This window comes from Cryptomeria japonica, chromosome 11, assembly GCF_030272615.1.
Source record: "Cryptomeria japonica chromosome 11, Sugi_1.0, whole genome shotgun sequence".
NCBI lineage: Eukaryota > Viridiplantae > Streptophyta > Pinopsida > Cupressales > Cupressaceae > Cryptomeria > Cryptomeria japonica.
This window is the reverse complement of record NC_081415.1, coordinates 180,311,321-180,333,535: the sequence shown is the minus strand read 5'-3', so window position 1 is coordinate 180,333,535 and position 22,215 is coordinate 180,311,321. Positions and strand designations below refer to the sequence as shown.

The 22,215-nt window shown below is 35.6% G+C and overlaps 1 protein-coding gene across 1 annotated transcript in view; it reads left to right on the top strand.

Annotated features, from left to right (window-relative positions):
- Positions 1–13,931: 13,931 nt before the first annotated feature.
- LOC131068116 (peptidyl-prolyl cis-trans isomerase CYP59) overlaps positions 13,932–22,215 on the top strand; it is a 204,210-nt gene continuing 195,926 nt past the window's right edge. Inside the window, exon 1 of the mRNA XM_058003298.2 lies at positions 13,932–14,239. Within this exon, the coding sequence (XP_057859281.2) occupies positions 14,142–14,239 (98 nt within the window). The 5' untranslated portion in view covers positions 13,932–14,141. The remainder of the gene's footprint in view (positions 14,240–22,215) is intronic.

Here is a 22,215-nt window from a genome sequence, read left to right as displayed (position 1 = left end):
TCATGCAATTTGATAATATAAAAATTTGATAATAAATTTTTTTTTATTTGATTAGTAATTAATTGTGAAAATCTTGGTAGTTACTATTAAAAGGTAACAAATCTTTCTTTTTAATAATTTATAAATAGCTCTTGGTTAGGTTACCATTATGCTCACTTAATTTAATACTATAATAGAATAATAACATAATATAATATAAAACATTATTAATGTAGTCATAAAAATTATAAAATAGTAATGTAATGTTTAAAATAAAAATATTCTAATAATGAAAGTATTGATAATAATATAATAAGTCAACAATATAATACATTAGTAATCAGAATAATAAAAAATAATAATCTAATAGGCTCGTTAAGGGGCTTAGTTGGGTTCAAACCAACCAAGTTGAAGAGTCTATTAAATGGGAAAGACCGTTGGAGGGTTGGTGGAAAGTAAATTTTGATGGGGCTTCTAAAGGTAACCCAGGACCTTCGGGGGCAGGTGTTATAGTGCAGAATTGGAAGGGGGATACTTTGGCCATTGGTGCCCAGAGATTGATGAATGGTTCAAATAATTTGGTTGAAGTGACAGCTACTCTAGTAGTTGTTAGGATGTGTAAGATGCTAGGTGCTAGGAAAGTGCACTTAGAAGGTGACTCTCTAATTATCATCCTAGCTTTAACAAAGAAAGGAATTGGTGCATGGCACTTACAAGGTTGGATATATAATGTCCTTGAATAATTGAAGTATTTTGAGGAGTTTCAATTAAGCCATGTTAAACGCACTAGTAATGTCGAGGCGGACATTTTATCCAAGTGGGCTCTCACATTTGCTGAAGTGGGTGAATCTAGATGGGAGGATTTTCGCACTGTCAATTTTGAGGCAGAAGCGGGTGTTCATATTAATGGCATCGCGAACGAAGTGTACGATATCAGAAGTGTGTGAGTGAAAGGCGGCGCTCGAGTTTAGCGAGGCACCTTGTTAATGATGCCTTTAATGAAGCATTAGATGACATTTATTTCAATCCATTCTCATCCGAACTGTTATTAAGAAGGCATTGAAACTTGAAACAAAGCTCTAAGAAGGTCTCAAATTTTAGTCTATACAATGGGGTTGTGGTTTCGAAGCATGTGTGGAGGCCAACTTTTCATTGCAAAGTAGGAGACGGATATTTGCTTTCTTTGGTGAAATTAATATAGGCCAGCTTCAAAAGATGTTCAAATTTCCTGATGAACTGCTAGCCCAAAGTGTGGCTTTTGTGGTTGGGGGGCTTTCAGCCAACTCAAATTCTGATTTAAAACCAAAATGGATGTCTATGCTCTCATTATGGCTTGGAGTCTGGAGTTGGGTGAAGACACAACCATGGTGAAGAAGGTAATGCAGACAATTATCCACAAAGATTATCTGATAGGATTAGATTCTTTTCTAGAATGGGCAAAGATGGGTGTGGGGTTTGATGCCCGCGAAGGTGTGGAGGACGGAGTGCATGGCGACAATGCAGGTTTATTCCCATTCCTTTAGTGGGCAAACAAAATGTGCAAGTTCCACTGCACCCAAAAGGCCAGAAGGGGTTAGGACACCTTGAAAATGTACGTTGAAATCAAAGAATTGGAGGATGTCATAGCGCAGGCAAAGGCAGAGGCTGAGTGGGAGCAGAGACGAGTGTTGCGTCCTAGGCCGGCGAGGTCGTTGGAGAACAGAGGAGCCAAGGTGGGGAGAACCTACTGCCGTAAGAAAGTCAAGTGAGTTATCGCTTTCTGTCTTTAGGGGGTGACATGTCATGTTTTTTATGGTGTCTTTTTAGCCAAGGTTTAGTAATTTTGGATGTATTTGGGCAGGTTGGTGGTTGACTGGCTAAAGCATTTTTGGTAGGACTGTTTTTAGTTAGCAGTACAACCTTTTTTGGCCTCTGATTTTGTTTTAATCATACTATGTGAACTTTATTTTTGGATATCAATAAAATATAAATTATTACTGAGCAATAATAATAATAATAATGTACAACTTGAGTTGGCCTAGTGGTGGAGAATTTATGCTCTTGAAATAGAGGTCACAAGTTCAAATCCCACAAAGAGGGTAGAGTATGTACACCTTATCGGCTTCGGCCCATTACCTATCAAAAATAATAATAATAATAATAATAATAATAAGTGTCACATAGTGGCGAGTACTTGCCTTTGTTAATTTTTTAATTGAGTGTAATTGAAATCTTAAATAATTTGAGTTGTATATTAGAGGGTTGAAGAGTCGCAAGAAATGAATATTCTCGCATTTACAATATAAGTGATTTGATGTTTCTATTTGGTGTGTTGTTTTGTATACAATTCTCACCATGCATTTGTACTTACTAGTCTAGCCATTCTTTGAGAGCTTGAATAGTCTTGAAAAACTATATTGGATGTAAGATACTTAGCAATTTTATCAATGTTACAAATATGCATAAAAGATGTTTTAAAATATGGTTAGCTATTGTTTGTGACTTGTAATGGGGATCAAAGGTACTTCATAAATTTTGAAGAGTTTCATAAAAATGATGTTTTTCCAAAAAAAAACTCAATCATGAGCTTATCTTCAGTATTTCATTTTACTAAGACCCCTACTTTCCTTAGGTTTTACAATAATAAATTGATTTATTATTATTATTTATATTAATTTTGTTATCAAGTAAATATTCAATATTAATTTTTTATTTAATATTATAAATATATGATAAATTATATATATTAAAAAAATAAAATATAATTCTAATAGATCATAGTTCAAGATTAACTGTCATGACTTTTTTAGTTTTTTATGTATATTAATTAAATAAAATAGATTTTGTATGATAATATTTTTATAAAAAAAATCAATAAAACTAATTAATCTAAATATTTAACACCAAACTACTGATATGCTTGGTATTGAGCTACCAGAAAAAATGAATGATTAATCTGGTCATTGTGATATGTTTTAATTGACAAATTTTTATATTATAATTTTTTGTTTTATGTGGAATCGTTTTGAAGCAGCTTCAATTGATGGACTACTGGAATATCAAAAATTACATTATCAATCGGTACCTATATTCCCGCCTAAATGGTTGTCACAAACATTATTTGTTTTAGATTTCTGAAAAATCCACTTATAACAACAAAAGTTGTATTGGCCAATCAAGATACAAAAAAAAAAAAATTATAATATGTAAACTTAAAAATTGCACAAGTAACTTTAGAAAATAAAAATATTTTTAAAAACAAAAATAAACCTTGTGTTCAAATTAATTTTTTTAATAACTAGTTAACTGTAAAAAAGAAAAACTCATTACAATAGTATTTGCCTAACGACAAGTACTAATAATAATAATAATCTAATAATTTTGACATTAACAATATAAAATTAACATTTTTATAATACAAATAAAATATAAGATTAGATTGTGTTTAAGATTGAAGATCATTACATTGAATAAATATTAATGTAAGATAAGACAAAATAATAATATTTTAAAAAACAATATAATGAATATTAATACAATGTAATATAAATAAAAATTGTTCTCACTTTTGTCTCTCTTGGTACATTAAATATTTAAATTTTCGTTACTACTATTTCAGTATAATTTATGATTTGTTCACTCATCACATTCTCGAATAAATATTAAATTTTAGAAGAGTTATAATATTCTTAATTGAAAAAAATTAATGAATTGATATTATATAATTAATTGTATGGTTTTTTAAATTAATCTCTTCTATTTGATAATTGTTTGCAAAAAAATATATTTGGTTACTATTACAAATAGAGGGTTAGAATTATAGTTCGATTAGGGTTAGATTTATAGCTTAGTGTTAAAGTTTAGTTAGGAGTAGGGTTCAATTAGGGTTAGGACTATGATTCAATTAGTGTTTAATTAAAGATAAAATAAAATTTTGAGTTAGGCTTAAATTATTGTTATAGTTCAAACATGGCTAGGGTAAGGGTTAGGTATAAAGCTAAATTGGAGTTAGTGTTAAGGATCAATTAGGGTTATAGGTAAAACTTTTGATTTAGTGTTAGGGATAAATTATGGTTAGGATTCAAAGAAATTTGGAATACAATTCAATTAAGTTTAGAGTTATAAGTTGATAAAGGTACAACAAGTAAGAAGAACACACAATTTGTCATTTCAAGGGGATGTCATATAAGACATCTAGCTTGGTTGGAAGCTAACAAGATGTCAAAAATCACACTTAAACTTGAGCGATGACACATATGAACATGGATTCAAGGATGCATTTGTAGTTGAGCAAAGGCAACCCAGATTCTTTGATCCACTTTGGAGGAACAATACATATGATCAACTTGAAAAGACAAGTGAATTTATTCATTTCTTCAAAGAAGCAGTACATCATCTCATTGTACTATTATTTGTGCTTCATCTACACCTACCGGTTTATGATCATGTCAAACATGGCACCTTATCGAAGTAAGGCAGCTACTTTGGAGTACCAGTTAATGGATTCATTTGAAGAAGTTCTTTTTGTTGGTTAGTCTTTAGGTTAGGTTAGTTTCCCTTTCCAATAAGTGCAATTGCACAAAGTTGAGTCTTGTCTTAGTAGGTTGTTTTTAGTTAAGTCTTGTCATCCTATTGTCTTTTATGTATTTTGTTGCTTGAATCTATAGCACAATGGATGATAAAGGCACTTAGAGTTCTGGATTCTTCTCCTTTCTATCATTCCAATGATCAAAGGAAGTTCCCCAGTCAAAGCAAGTTGTTGTCCTCGTTTTTGGCTAAGTCACAAAAACAAGATAACCCCTACAAATTTTGTTTAATTTGTAGCTCATGTGCTCTAAGAATGCTTTTTGAGGTGGTCTTCATTTCTCCTCATGCATGATTAAGAGCCCTCGATTCTTGATTTAGAGGTTCTAGTCCTTTTTGGGGTATTTTAAGTTAGTTTTATGTTTTAATTAAAATCTGGTTTACAACCCCCAATTACACTTCCCTTTCAAAATTTAGTTTGGTGCAAATCGGGTTGGTAACCTCGAATTACACCATTTCATTAGCAAGTCCTATTTTTGGTGCAAGTCGAGGTTATAACCCCGACCTACACCAAGTCCTCCCATTTTGGTGCAAGTTGGAGTTACAACCCCAACTTACACCAAGTTCTCACTTTTTTGGTGCAAGGCAGGGTTATAACCCCGACCTGCACCAAGTCTGCCCATCTCGATGCAAATCGGGGCCATAACCTTGAACTATACTGAGGTCTTTCCCATCTCGGTGCAAATCGGGGCCATATTATCACTAAACCTTGCACCCTAGTTGAGCTCTCAGCTCAACAACCAAGTGAGACATTGGATCACTTTCAAGTTGGGGGTTACCTATGACAAAAGTGAATATCTAGAGAAGGTTGGTTCATATGCTTGCTTCCTAAACTTTACTTTAAATTGTTATGTCTTGAGAAAAGGTTGAGGAAATGCTTAAAAAATAAATCTAGAACTATGATGGCGATGCACCAAATTGATGTTTCAAACTCACACTACTATTTTGACATACAGTTTCTCAATTATTTAGAAGGATTCTTGCACAACTTGAGTGTTACATAGGTTCACACATCAATATTTTGCATAAAGGTTTTGATTTTTCTCAAACTTAAGAAAGAAACTATTACTTTTTCATAACTTAAATTGAATTTGATCTCTACACAACTAGCAACCTACATGAATGAATGTATTTTTTTATTCTAAGGTGTTGCAAGCAAGACATTCACTTGATGATTTGACAAAGTCACATAAAGTATGCATCCAACATGACTTTACAGATAAAGAAAAAGAACTTTTGAAGGCAATAAATTTAAATTTTATGGATAGAAAGATGTATAATCGAGTAGTCTAAAAATGTTTTATAATGATGAATTTATATTGAATTATCAGTCATGGAATGACTAGTTCTAAATTACAAAATAATATCTCTACGAGAAAGATCTTGGACTATAATAGTTGCTTTCAAAAAACTAAGAACTCATTAAACTCAAGCCTAGGCATCCCCTGTTCTCTTCCTTATCGTGGGAGAGAATATAGGGACCACCTCTAACTAGTAATAAATGATAAATATTGGAGAGTGACATACTTTTGGGCGTCTTCAATGCCTTGACTTGTTGTAGCCTTTTCCACTTGGTGACTTGTGACTTAGTTGCTATATGCTTGGGGTGTGCTAGAACTACTGCCTAAATTAGTGGATAGTCTTCAAATTGGGCCGAAACTAACCCAAAATTACTTATATATGCTCATTTTGTCCTTATATTCCTTCTATAGCTTTACAATTGCTCAATTATTTCTCTTAGAAGCTTGCAAGATGCTCACAATTGGCTTGGATAGGATATAATTAATTTTGGACATTAAATACTTATTGTAATTCTTCAACAAGTGACATAATAGCATACAACTATCATTTGACTATATCTATACCCCTAGTAGGCCCTTTCACATGTTAAAATGGCACTAGGAGCAATAAAACTGGTCTTATCTTTGTACTTTATCCTTTTGTCTTTTTAATTTTGATGGCATTGTCTTGCATCTTGAATCACATGTATATATCTATCTATTAGACCTTCCCAACACCTTAAAATATTCTTCTTGTACAATGTTGATAGCTCTTTAATCACATGGCCATGCACGAGTCTAATGTTGAGTCATAACTAATCTATTTCCCCCTTTATCACTCATTATCTTGGTTTAATATCTCTAGCATATGTTCCTATAATAGGTTTATTATCACCAACTTACTGACTTGACCATATTTTTTGTTTCCTCATTTAACATTGTGTAGATAAGGATCCCATATAGTCGTGCTCTCCTTGTTCTTCACTTCATCAAGCCATAAAGGTTGTCTTCTTGTTTTGTCACTATTCGTCGGTCCTTTGTCATTGTATGCCAAGAAGATTGCCTTTGATGTCTCATGTCACATGACATACCTATCACAAGAGTACTATACCTCCAAAGAATGAAAGATTCTTATATAGCTTGCTCATAAAAACCTTAGTGTGGCTATCAAAGCTACCGTTATTGCCCCTTTTTAATACCTTTGTATTGAAGAGTTGTCATTGATGCCCCTTGCTATAACTTTATCGCCTGTAGAAAGTACATTACATGTGAAAATTATGATGAGGGTTTCAATAAGGTATTTGAAGAGAAAACTTACCAAGGTGGCCTTCTTACTACCAAAAAATCTTCTTTATCATCCATAAAGTACATTCCCTTGAATACATACTGCTATCCATAAACATCATCAACTCTTGTTATGTCATGTTTACATGATTAAATCCACACTCTATCCTTTGCACTGGTCATCGTGCTTTTGTGATCTTCTTTCTTGTGGTTCTCTTCCTTCATGATGAAGATCTTTGTATCTTCAAGGCACTGTCTTGTGTTAAACAACATCTTTTCACTGTCATCAACCCTTTGGGGCTATTTCCTTTGCAATTTTGTCCACTTTTAACAGTTCCAGTGATTGTGGACTATCTTCCCTGTCTTGATTTCTTAAAAGACCCAAGGTTGCGTTACTAACGGTCTTTCATGTATGGTATAAAGCTTGAAGACTTTATATAGCTCGCTGTGATATGTAATTCTTATGCATGGTCTCTTTCCTATGACTATCATAAGAGGTTTGACTTATCACCCTTGATTGTTTGACTGCACCCCTTCAATGTTTCTTTACTTCCCAATAGTGCATGCTTGTCATGAATGCCTTTAGCTATATCTTCCACATTGTCATTGAAAATTATCTTAAGAAAGTCCTCCCTTCACTTTTTGTCATATTCTCATGGGTCCAATGTACATGTTGTTCCATGCATGATATGAGTACTTGTTGTTACTTGCTTTATTCGTCACCTCATACCTTGACTTACTGCCCACTGTCATATAGGCATTGTTCTTTGGAAACTCTGCTCTAACTCAATTCTCACTTTACTTTGTCTCTTTTATCAACATGACTGTGATTGATTTCTTACTGCCACTTTTTTCCTCTTTTGAAGGTTGTCTCTATTAGCCTTTCTTTTGACTTGGCACTTAAAATGTTACATGCATAACATTATTGCTACTAAAACAATGCATAAGTCCATCATGAAACTACCAACAATTATATTATCCATACTGATATACCTCTAGTTTATGCTCTTCGTATCTTTGCATTAAATCTTCACCATTGTTTGAAGTCTTTGATTTATGTGAACAAGTTTACGATGTTGAGCACAACACAAATGTTTCCTTAACCTTTTTCTTAGGGTTTTCAAGGCTCTACAACCCTTACAAAGTTCATCCTTTGGAAACTCTATAAACTCTATTACTACATGCTCATTGTTGATAGGCCTACAACCATGCCATTGTGTATGATGTCTTATGATTGTCCTTCAAACTTGCTAAAATCCCTATCCTCTCCATGGACTACTACAAAGATTTATGCACCAATTTTCCATATTGGTACATGCAAATGTGCTTGACAAATCTTAGAACACCTTTTTATGACATCTTCACTTGCTCATCTTGCATTCATCATAGAGTTTGATCTTTTTGTCATTCTTGTTTTCTTTGTAACTTGCCATTCATTCTAAAGTTTATCTTCATCCCCTATCTTTTGACTATTTAGGCATCTCGCCTTTATGAATGTGAGATTTCTCAAGAGGTGTTCCCTAGGTACCAGATCTCATTTCTACAACCTCCGTTTGTTGTTTCTACTCTTCATAGGATTTTTTTTGTTCTTTACTCTCCAACAAACCTCCCATCAAACTATCCTTTGCTCACTATTAACATGTTATTCACTATCACAATTTTCGTCTTCAAACTTGAACCCTATTCCTCACGGCCTCTCCTTTGAAAATAACTATGAAGATAAGACAAAAAGGTATATATGAGCATATATGGAACCATGTCAGGAAGACATGATAACAAAATGTAGAAGAGCCTAAAGAAAATATTGTAGATCCATTCATTGAAGGTATAATAGTGGAAAGAAATTATGATGACAATTACAAACTTGTGAAATAAGCACAAACATGTATTGTGAGAGAGAGAAGAAAATGTAACATTGGCATCCCTCTAACCATGTGAAAAGGTCTTGTAATCATGAATAACAAAACAATGTTGTCTTGATGTTTTCATCAATGCCCTTTGATTCTTGAACTTATCACTTCTTTTTTTTCTCACGTATGACCATTATGACAACTTTTAATTGCAAATTTTTTCAATGTCCTCATATGATGATTACATTAAGAAGACCAAATATAAGAAGACATTCATTTGTTTCTAATAGGAAAACTGCCAATCATTTGGGCATCATAGAGCTTTCAAAACATAAGCTTGAAGATTCAAACTTGGAATAAACTTGCTCTCCACATGTCGGACGATGAATAGATGGTAGAATGTGCTTGTTTGAGACTCTTTCAACTTCTTTTTGCGAACTAGGAGCCACACAACTATTTCTTCAAAGCCTTCATGAAGCCTAGTCACCATTGTACCTCTCAATTGGCGCTAGAAGGTTGAACAAGAACGAACTCTAACAGTAATCAACTCAGTCAACAAGAGTTTCCTCTTCCTTTGCAAATTTTCTCTCATTTTTCCCTTCATGTGGTTGAAAAGGGAGGTTAACATTTCTTTACTTTTCCATGAAAAACAAAACTTCTAACTTAGATCCATGCAAGGGGAAGCATATACAATGCACGAGATAACCAAAACTTATACAAAGACCACCCTTTTAGTTTACAAACCAAAACCTTCTAGGTAAATTGACAAAGACGAGAAAATATGACAATCTATAAACCCAAAATAGTATAAAATGCAAAAGATGGGAAAAAAACACCTTAATAAACTACAAAATATATGACGATCATTAATTTTTTATTTAAAAAGTAATGACAAAATTAATGGAATTTGAATAAATCATGATTCAAAGAAATTGAATTGCGACAATTTAAAAATTAATTCTATACTTCGTATAATAGATTAAAACTAAAAATCCAAATGATTCTTTAAAAATAAGTACAAACATAAATAAATATAATTTAAATTATATATTGACTTTCCATGACAACAAAAGAGAAATTAGATAGAAGGAATAACAAGTGGATTAAACAAAAGGGCAAGTGGACAAATAAGTGGGGTATTAGCATAAAACAAACTCCAATAACAATGGGGAAATAAAAAAGCGTGCAAGGAAAATTGAAAGAAAGCGTGTGGAGAGGACAACTAGGGAGGAAAAAATAATACTATATCAAACATTTGAATCCCACATGATAGTCCTGAAAATGACTTTGCAAAAAATTTGATGTCCCTATCAAATTTTAGTCATTTTGAATTAATGACACTCTCTGTTCTCACCCTCAAGGTTTAGGGTTTAGGGTTTAAGTGTTTTCGGGTAAGTCTTTTGTTAAAAAAAACCAAAGCTTGTTATGTTTCTTCATTACCTTTTTTCACTGAAACGCGAGGGTCTTTTTCATTGTCGAGGGGACTTGGTCTTTTTTCCCAGGCATTATTTCCTATGGTTAGACCCCCCTTTATATTTTAGCGAGTTTTTATTTTCCCTAAGTTTGGCTAAAATATTTCGACTAATGTCTCTATGATTAATGATCGAACAACTAAAGGTTCCATAATTTTGCATGTGCATCAAATGGACGATGATGTTTTAACTCAAGTGAGAAGATGCATGAAGGATAACGGTCAATGTAAGTGGTTGTTGTAGTTTTTTTGTAAAGAGAAAACATATCTGACGACCTTCGCAGTCCCGTGAAGGAAGATACAAGGAAGTTAAGGACCATAGCATCGCAAGATGATGTCGCATGTCCTAGGCAGATTAGGAAGGTGCGAAGGTGGGGCCGCTAACCAAAATTGAGCTAGAAGATGACTGGACAATGCACAATTAGACTTTTGTGGACCCTTTTTCCACAAGGGAAGGTCAATATCATATTGACTGATGATGATCGTGCGATGTGCCATGCTAGACAAGATCTACGGTGGAGACAAAACATGTTTCAAAACATAGGTGATTAAGACTGTTTGTCATCACTTGCGTGGGAAAATAAAGGCGGAAGGAAATGAGCTTGTCAACATAAGATGAACCAAGTCGAGACACGTGGACGCCGACTAGTTTTCAGAAGACCCATTCTAAAGGTTGTTCTATGGGTCAAAGTGAATCGACAAGCAATGCTGACAATTTTAGGGAGTCGTTTCAGCAAGTTCCATCGCCATGACAATGAGAGATTGAGATTTTCCAGAGGCATAAAGGGATAAGGATAATTTCTAAGTTGGCAATGAAGTGATCAAGGACCTATCAACAAGATCATAGGTTGCACACTATCAAGGATTCTCACATAAGGGTAATAATCAAGAAACTATCTCCGAGAAAACTTCAAAAGGATAAGGACTCCATATCCAAAAAAGAAATTATGAAACAAAAATTGTGCAGTTAGGAAAATAATGTGATTAGAATAAAATTGTTCATGTAGAATGAGCTTTGTCAGAGGGCAGCAGATTGACAATTTGAATCTGATGGTGTCCTGGATCTGAAGGATATGATTTCTTAAGTCTGTTTGCTGGCAGGATGAGTAGAAAGCATTGAAGTGATGATTTTCATGCATGAGCATCGCCAAGTAAGATAATTTTGATTATAAATACAACTAAGTGGTGTTCTTAGTTGGTAGAAAGAACATAAATCTTATTATCTTCTAGGAAGGTTTTGAGATGATGAGAATGATTTTCGAGAAATATCATGCAAGGAGTTACAATGAGCTCTGTGATACCGAATGAAATTTCTTCTTTAGTGAGTATGCTTATAGTCAGTGGAGCCTTGAAAGTTGGGAGGATAGTCGGTGGAGGCTTGAAATCCATTTTTCATTAGAACAAGCCCTGTATGACACATCCTTTGCATCTCCTCTGCCACTGGTTGGCAGAGGGTTCTAGGAAGGGCCTCATGGAGGAACAAGAGCAAAACAGGATTAGGGAGGAGGTAGCAACCAGTCATCTTTGCAACAACATGGAAGCTGCAATACCTTCCCTTCACTTAATGTTCCCTTGGGAGTCCCTTTTCCCAATTTCTTTGATCCTGGGCATGAAGGCTTGAGCTCCTCTTCTATTTGAATGACGACTTTACTTCTTGTTGGGATCTAAACCCTCTTCTTGGAGGGAAATGCTCTATAGAGCATCAAGGCACATCTCACGGTCCATCTGGGAGCATCGAGGGTGATAGTGGCACAATTTAAAAGGTTTTGTTTCTACCAAAATGTAGTTAGGAATTTTGGCTCTACCTCATCATGAAGCGTTGATATGGATAGTTTTTTGGAGATTGTGAAAAATCACAAATGGTCTTGTAGGCTTGTGATAAGTGTCTCCTCTATCCTGAAGCTTGTTTGCTCCCTTGAGTCTATGAAAGGGAATTCAAGGCCATGAGACAGGGTCCAGAAATTTGGTCACAAATCTTGGGTCCAAATCCTTGGTCATGTACGTTGAGTCTAGGTGAAATGAGTAGGCTGTAAAAGTCATTTACAGAGCAAATAAAATGGGTCTTGTGTCATATGTTATGCAAGTTCTTGAAGGAGTTATATGTAAGATGATTTGTAACAGAAAAGAGCTTTTAAACGAATGAAAACATATTTCAAATCCATTTCTCCAGCGTGTAACTCTGTTATGTTTTGAATGAGTAGAATCAAGGGTTTTCTCATTCATTGCATCGTCATGGTGTACGTATTTTATGTTTTTTGCTTTGACCTAAGGGGTTAATTAAATGCTTAAACACAATTGCAAACTGATAGGACTTATACATGGATTCATATAAGTATTTTGGGTTGGGATATACAGATGAGAGATATTGTAAGGCAATATTATCTTGGATCTTTAGCTATTAGACAAAAGTTCTGTTATATTTTCATCTTATGTATTGCAATCTCAATCGCCCAATGGATAAGACACTGGTCATGGCTTGTAGATGTCTCCAATGACAGTTTTGTACTCATAGCTCATCGACAACTCTTTGTAAACTGCAAATATCAGAACATCTTTTCATTTTTGTGTATGTTGCTGCTTGTCGAAAACATCTCATGCTCCAAAGCAGGTTGAGGATCACTGAGAGCTAGCCACTCTGTAGCATTCTCCCTCTTTGTTGAGCCCTCCTAAGAATGAGATCTTCTGCTTTGTTTTAATGTCATTTGCAAAGTGTGGTGCAAAGATTTGTAGGTGCATTAAGGGATCACCCTCCCGGGGTTTTGCAAAGCTCGAAGTGTAGAAGGATTAGCATAAAGTCTTTGTCATACGTTGGTCCAAGTCCCTAAGCATTGTAAATAGTTGGAGTTGGCTTCTCCATGCATGATTTGAGGGCTCGACTTGGTTTTTGCCTCTGCTGCAGTGTAAACCCCATTCTGGGGAACTAACACCACATATTACCATACACAAAAGAACTATATAAGAAAAAGCGAAAATGTTAATGGCTCAGCTAAGAACTAGTTTGCATCAACTTAGATGTCAAACTAAAAGATGGATGATACCTAAAGATAAGCAAACAAATAGAAGATGTTGCTATTGCACTCAAGAAGTGTGTAGATAGAATGACATTACATCATGGAGTGTTCAGCGTACAAAGATATTTAGATCAATTACATTAAGGTACTAAACATGAACACATCGAGTAATCTATTTGAAGAAGAAAATATAGCTAGAGTAGTAGATTCCCCGATCAAGATAAAAAAATAGAAGATAAAAGATTGAAGATGCAAAAAGAAAAAAAGATTTAGTAGATACAATATTGCTAGACTTATTTGTTTTTAACTTTTTATATTTATTTTGTTTGGTGACTATTAAAATTTTTATACTTATTTTGTTTGGTGACTATTAAAATTCATTCATTCACGTCCTTTAGACTATTTGACCTTGTAAACGTTATTAAAAACATTCCCTCCATCTATAAAATAATAATGAAAAATAGATCATTTCGACCTATTTACTTCACCGAAAAGTAAAACGAATGAACTTGGAAATAGGTTTTAGGCAATCATACGCTTTCAAACACAAAACCTAGCATATATATTTTCCGATTTAGACCGTCTAATGACGGCAACAAATTTCCGTCTGCATACTTCTGTTACGACCAGAATTTAAGCACGCAGAGATTGGTTGTTCGAACTTCGAAAACCTGTGATATTCAACGTTAATACTGTCCTGAAGATGGCCGTTATGCTCTCGACAAGCTTAGGCGACATTGTTATAGACTTGCACACAGATCGTTGCCCTCTCACTACCAAAAATTTTCTCAAGTTATGCAAGTAAGTTTAGTTCCCTTTTTTGGTAAAAAAAACAATAAAAATATTTTCTGTAATTTTGTTGGTTTACTCATTTGTTTGTTAAGACATCTGCAATGCCGTTGCTTGAATTCAACATAAGTCAAAACAAAGACCTCTCATTTTTCTGAAGGTAGTTTTTTCATGCCGATATTTTAATTAATTAATTCACATTAACTTTCTCCTATACCGTCATGAACACTGTTGGACGCTATTAATGCTAGTGAAATGTGCGCTTGATATTAATCGAAGAGAAAAATAACTGAGAAAGTAATTACTGTAAATTCATTTATTTACATAACATATATCTTAGTCCGAGATTTTATTTATTTGCTATTCAGACTTTATTCAAGAGAAAGCTTTCAGCTAGTTTTATTTTTAGTTGCCCTAATTATAATTTGGTCATCGGTAAGTTTCCAGTGTTTCTCCGAGTTTCGGGGATGGAGCGATTTATTGTTAATTTTGGGGATGATAGAATACATATACACACAATGCACAAAATCAAAGAACAAATATGGAATTGAAAACACATTACGAAGCTCATAATTGATAAGTTATAACAATTAAACAATGTTATTTATCGAATCATAAGTGTTATCATCTGACTATTATAGCTGAAAATCAGAATCCATTACAAAGTTCCAACGTACAAATGAGCTGAAAATATCAGCTAGAGTCTACAACTGACAAACATCAAAATGATGAAATAGAAATACTAAAAAAATATATCCAAACTGCTTTGTATTTGAGCAACAAGCTCAAATGTAATCATCATCATGAACTAGATATTTTGGAAAATACTTGGCACTAGAACTGCTGGAATGAACCGTGTATCCTAATGCTGCAATGTGAGTCCATCCAACCTCATATGCATCTCACACTTCTCATCAACCTATTGCCAGATGCTAAGGCTTCATATCCCATAGTGTAGCTAGGTTCTACCTATACTTAGCTATCTTGTGATCAATGAGATGCAAGGCACTATGTACAATAACAAGCTTTTCCATCCTTGTAGAGGTAAGTCCGTTCCTCTTAGAGAGGGGATAAAGCTATATGTAGATTAGTTCCTTTCAACAATATAGGAACTAGAAACTTGTGAGAGAAGACAAATGGCAAGTGTGCTCAGCAGTCCTAGAGGTCCATAAATTTATCACTAACAAACAGATGTGGCTTGTGCCAAAGTGTGTTTGTCAATCCTTACTGAACTCTTGTAGGCATCTAGTTTTGTGAACTTTATCCACTCAACTTTGATCAACAAATCTTTCTTTGGATTATACATTTTCTTAAAGGCCTTCATGAGGCCATTCCCTGCTCGATGGTCATAAATGGGAAGAAGTCTTCAATGTCTATCTACATACCACTATGAATTCAAAGTATATACAACAATGTGTAAAGGGATGTTTTAGCTTCGTTGATTTTTTCTAAATGATGGGATGAATATGCTCAATGCAAAACTCTAGGATGGGGTCTCTCTCATGAATGATAACTTTTTATTTGGACAACATGCTATCGATGTATTCATAGATCTTCTCAAGACTAGGATTGTTCAAGATCTCCTCGAGACTCTGATTGTTCAGAATCCCCCTTATTTTGCAACAGTGAAAACAAGGGATACAAAAGATGTGATGTATTTGACATTTGAGCAAAAGAGTAGCTAACCACAACCTCCTTCACCCTCTTTTCCTAGTATGTATTTGACTCCTTCCTCCTATTTCATTCTTGTGTCATAATAATAAGTTGCAAGGGCTCTTGCAACTCAAGCATCCTCTATAGTGGAATGAATCAGGGAGCAAATTGGTTTTGGCAATTGACACTCATCCGGTGGATATCGATGCTTGATTAGTGGTTTAGGGTTGTCATTGATGGCAACTCTTCTTGAGATTCCTATCCGGTAATCATGGATCTTGATATCCAGAAGTGGATGTAAACTGGTAGCCAGTTAACCGGTATTTCAGATTGAGCAGAGCAGTTTTGGTCCGGAAGCTTTCTGGTGATTGCGGTGTTATGAATCATGCATGGGATGATTGGGCCGACATAGAGACATCATTTTATCATCGATTTGGTGATCCGCATTTGTTTTTGGTGATTCGGTCAAGCCGACTCATGATTACACGTTACATCATCAGGCTAACTTGATAAATGATTATTTTTTTATTGCGGATATATAAGACCAGTGTAGAAGATCTTTTTGGTGTGTGATATGATTGATATGCGAGCGAGTGGTGATCGAGAATCCTTTGTAGCGCAGTTTCATGTGTGCATTCTTGATCGGGTAGCTAATTGAGATAGGAAACATAGCAAAGTTGCAGAGCAAATACGGTCAGAGATTTGACACTTAACCGAAACTCATCTAGGCATTATTAGATGCTATTTTGGAGTTCTTTTATTGTATTTCATTATTGTAATTGATCAGTAAGGTAGTGAGCCTTCCAGGGTTGTAGCCTATTAGAATAATATCTTTCTCTTTGTGTTATTAATGGTCATTTAAGTTGTTTCTAATTTCGCTTCTAGTTAACGATTGTTTCTTTTAGAAACATCATCTTTGTAACTCTATTTAAAGGAGCTTTGTCTCCTTGATTAATTGAACAATATCGATTCTTTGAAATCCATTGCATGTCTCGCATTGTTTTATGGTATCAGAGCCTGGTTCCTTAAAAATTTGAAATTTTTTCAAAGCAAAAAATTCAGTGTGAATTTTTTTTTTTGTTCTATTGTTTTGAAAAACAAAATCGAAGGATTTTTTTTCTGTTTGAATTTTTTTTGGGAATTTTCTTCCACAAAATTACGGATTTGTTTCAGCCTGTTCGGATTTTTTTGAAACTGCGGATTTTTGGTTCGCGCGTTTTCCAGGGGCCTGCATTCGCTGTGTAAAAAAAATCGTGACTTTCATCCTTGGCCACGCGACTTCGTTCCCTGTGCCTGTGCGTGTGGGTTTATTTGTGATCGCGTTTTTTCTCGCCTGTAGATTTTTTTCTGCCATTTTTGGACGGAAATCTGCTTTTTTGGCTAGGGTTTTGACCGTCCAGATTCAGTCGAATTTTTTTTCTGTTTGCAGATTCTTGGTGGGTTTTTCGAGATCTCATCTGGGTCATCGTTAGAATTTTCTGGGTGCCTCGATTTTCGTGCCTCAATTTTCGAGCCGGCGGATCCAAATTTCGACAACAGATTCTTTTTGGGTTTTTCACGAGGATTTTTGGGTTGTCTTCAGATTTTTCTGGGTCAGCTGGAAATTTTTTCTTGAAATTCGTGCCCGCCGCACTTCATTTTTTTGAAGTCTGTACCTGCATCTGCCTCTGTTTCTGCATTGGGATTTGATTTTTTTGAATTCCATGCCAGTGCCTCTTCTTAGTTTTTTCGTTTTTCGTGCATTGGGAAACGTGCAAGATGGCATCATTGACCAACTTGATGTTGGAAGACGATAAGGTTTTGTGCACTTAGCATCTTCTTAGTACCTCGTTTTTCGTGCCTCGAAAAGCGTGAAGATGGCTTATGGGCATCGATGTTTGTTTCGGTTTTTAATAAAAAAATTCTGATGGGTTTTAATATTTTTTTCCCTTGAAAAATTCTGTGGGTTTTAATAATTTTGTCCTAAAAAATTATCTGTGGGTTTTTAAATATTTTGTCCCTGTAAAAAAAAAAATCATGGGAGGGTATATGATTTTTTCCTCAAAAATTGTACTTTGCTGCAGTTTGTTTTTAGTCGCCCCTGGAGACGTTGTGCAAACATCTGCACTAGTCTCTTATTTGCAGTCTATTTTCGGGCATCGTGCTCATCTGCAATAGTTTGGAAGGTTTGCCTATTTTTTCCTCAAAATCGTGACAACTGTTCTTGGTGTGTCTCTGGTTACAGGGAGGGACAGTTCTCCAACATCAGGTTGGACGGTTGGTGTTGTTTTGGGTATCTCCAGAAGTTCTGCAGTTTTTGGGAGAGTTGGTGGCAGACTCATCTCAAGTGGCAGAGTTGGTGGCAGGCTCTTGTCTTCTGTTGTAGCGTGTTCTGAGAAGAAGGGGCAACCTTCTCTATTATTTCCCTTGGTAGTTAGAATGATGATCATTAAGGGAGGGTATTAGAACAATATCTTTCTCTTTGTGTTATTAATGGTCATTTAAGTTGTTTATAATTTCGCCTCTAGTTAACGATTGTTTCTTTTAGAAACATCGTCTTTGTAACTCTATTTAAAGGAGCTTTGTCTCCTTGATTAATTGAACAATATCGATTCTTTGAAATCCATTGCGTGTCTCGCATTGTTTTATAGCCCTTATTGTAATTGAGTAGTGAGCTCTAGGCAATGTGGCTGAATGCCCGTGCATTCCCCCTCATGTAATATTGTTTTTCTATTGGCCATAGTGGAATAATATTGTGGGTTCAAATCTCACTGTGGTTTTTCCCATTTGGGTTTCCATGTAAAAAGCTTGGTGTTATGATTTTGTGTTTGGTTGTTTTAAGTTTTTGCATTTTAGTTTCATGCTTATGCTTCTGATGGTTTAAAGTTAAATCAGAAAATTTGATAACGGATAGAACACTGATTCACCCCCCCTCTCAGTGTTCCTTGATTCCAACAATTGGTATCAAAGCCTAGTTCCTTTGAGGAAGCCTAACTGCTTGAGGAAGGTTCGAGAAATTGAATCAATGGATTCCGGTTTTCAGAGACAACTTAGTGTGGCACTCGAGGATCTTGATGCAGCAAGAAATGAGATCAATACCTTAAAGAGAAACCTGAATGCAACTGAAGACTTCATTAATGATTTGAAGGATCAAGTGAAAAGAGCTGATGGACAAGCTGAAGGAGAAAGAAGATCAATGCATGGAGAATCTGGACAAAGTTGACAAGCTTGAGAGAGAGAATGCTGCATTGAAGAATGAGATGCAATCCATTGTGATGAGGTTGACTAAGGAGATTGAAGACCGGAAGAAGAATGAAGAGAATTTGACTCAATCATTGAAGGAAAGAGAAGATGAATGCTTCAGGCTTAGCTATGACAATGATCAGTTGAAGCTTGAATTGACACAATCAAGGAATAATGGTCAAGAACTTGAAAGACAGATTATTGCCCTAAGAGATGAACTTGCTACTGCAAATGAATACAAAGACAAATTCAATGCTAGCTCAACAAGGCTTAATGAGATGCTGGAAAGTCAGAGACATGGAAAGGACATGCAAGGACTTGGATTTGAGAAAGGAGAATCCTCCGGATCTGGACAAAGCAATGCAAAGCCTAAGAACAAGAATCCTTCGGTAAGGCAACCTAATGCTCATAAATTCAATGGTAGATGCCTTACTTGTAGTAAATTTGGTCATATGGCGAATCAATGCAGAAGTAGGGTGAATAATGGAACGAATAATGTGAACAATGGTCCTACCTTTATCGATCAGTGTTTCATATGCAATAATTTTGGTCACAAGTCAAACATGTGCAGAGCAGTAATGAATAATTTTCCAAACAAGAGATGCTATGCTTGTGGGATGTTTGGACATATCTCTAACCAATTTCAGGGTGAGATCAAATCAGATGAACTTCAGACCTATGCAAACATTTGTTTGCCATGCATGCAATAAAACCGGTCACATTGCAAATATTGCAGAAGCAAAAATGAGAACAAGAGTGCTCCTATAGACAAGAACAAAGCCGATAAGAAAGGCAAGACAAAGGTAGAGGAAATCAGAGACAAGCATGAGAAGATGTGGGTCAGAAAAGATGAATCCAAGGCAGACAATGGATCTATACCCGAATCCGGTTCAGGATCTTCATTCGGTAATTAGGGCTTTTTGCCTTAGGGGGAACTTTTCATGCAGATTCTAAGAACCACCTCTTTGGAGATTTGCAATCGATTTTGGAAGGTTGCAGAAGGCTTAAATCATATATGCAGATGTTATCCTGAAGATTTAGTGAAGATTTGATGCTTCGGTAAGCGACTTCATGAAAAATCAAGGTAACCGGTTGCAACATTTATTGCAATGCAGAATTAGGTTTTTGAAGTTTAAAAGGGCATTTCAAAGCTTTATTTTTCACAATGCGATCAAGAGAAAGTGTAGAGCAATAGAGCGAAGTAATTTGGCAATCTAAATAGCGATTACAACGATCCTAAAGCGAATTTCTGTCCCCGATTGTGAATTGAGGTATTTATCCGTTTCAAGCTATCAGTTTTTGAAAACCCTAAGTTCTCAATGGCATTAGTATCTGGAATTGCTACCCTGCTAGTTGTGGAAATCAAGGATAGGGCTCAACCCGTTTTCAAGAAACATCCTTTCAAATCAGTCGAGGATGATCCAAAAGGAGCGTTTTCCTTTGTACCCTATGACGTTCTTCATAATGAGGACATTAGGGCATATATCCATAGTGATCTTGATGAACTCGACATCGCTAACATGTTGGCCCTGTACAATAATCATTTGGCGGACAACTTTGGGAATCTCAAGGTGGAATATCAGCGTTCGCAGGCCAAGGGTTTTTCTCAGTTCGTACACTTTCTGACATTTAATGAGAAAGAATGGATCCGGTACATACTTAGCAGAATTCACGATGAATTAATGTGGTTGGATAAGCCTTACAAGATCACTAAGCAGGCAATCCAGGCCATGACTTGCCTGAGCGCATCCGGTGAAGTTCCTAGCTTAAGGAAAATATCAAACAACACTGTGATTGCCGTCACTGGTTCTCAATTTGACAGCAGAGCTATGACAATCAATGACATTTTGGAGCATGATATCAAGTTTGCATCAATGGTGGTTGGATATAAAGTATACCAGTAAAGCAAACAAAACTTTGTTTCCAGTACAACAATATACTTTGCCTATTTGATGTTGAAGGAAGATAAGAGGTATGATTTATGTATGGTTCTCCTGAATGAGTAATTGAGCAACTCGAAGAAAATTAAACAAGACAAGAAGCACACCTTTAAGTTTGGCACTCTTATTATCTGTTTGGCTCTATATTTCATGAATGAAATCCCCGGTGTTCAAGGAAAGGTCCAATGGGCCTATGACAAGCCGATTGCTATGCTATGCAAATCAAGGAGGGGATTATGGGAATTGGTGATGGTACAATGAGCATATCCACTCTATGGGGCTATTTCAAAACTTTTCAAGCCACAATGAAGAGCAGAGAAAGAATCCCAAAAGAGATAGTGGAAAAGTATGAGAAAACAAATTGCTTCATGGTTGATAAAGACCAATGTCAAATGGAAGCCGTTGAGCCAAGGATTGTGTGGATTCTTCCAATGGGTTATGAAGTTGATGCTGCTACCCTTGATGCCTATGCTCAACATATGTTGAGTCAGCCGGTTGATAAGAAAGAAGGAAGATTCAACACCTTTAGGGAAAAGGACTTAGAGTTGCACAAGTAGTTCTTAGCACCTGCAAGGAAGAGGAAAGTATCTAAGATGGATGAGGAAGTGGCAGTGTAGATGGGATTTACCCGAGAGGTAGTGAAGTAAGCAAGGAAAAAACATGCTCAGATGGAGGCTAAGGAGGAACCCAAGAAGCCTAAGGCCAAACCAGTTCCCTCTAAAGCCAAGCCAAAAGAGACGAAGTCTGCCCCTACTTCGGTAGTACCATCATCAGGACAGAGCTCATCCAAATTGAGAATTTTGAAGCAAAAGGAGAGTCCTAAACGAACCTATGTTGCTATATCTTTGGTGACCTCTAAGACCGAATTAGATGAAGAAGCAGATAATGGCTCTCAATGATCAAATCTTGAGCCTTAATGCGGATAAGGACAAAATTTTGAGGAGAGTTGGTGAACTTTGGAATTTGATTGCCCCCCGACTGGACACCATATTGAGTAATAAGGTTGACTGTATGAAGGCTATGGGACAACCTATTCCATCTGAACTGAAGGATGTGGAGATTCATGCATATGTTTTCAGTGCATTTGTTACAGTTTTGGACAACTTGAAGAGTGGGTGGGACACCCACCTAGGATTTTTGAAGACCATTTTTGTTGATATCTTCAAATACTTG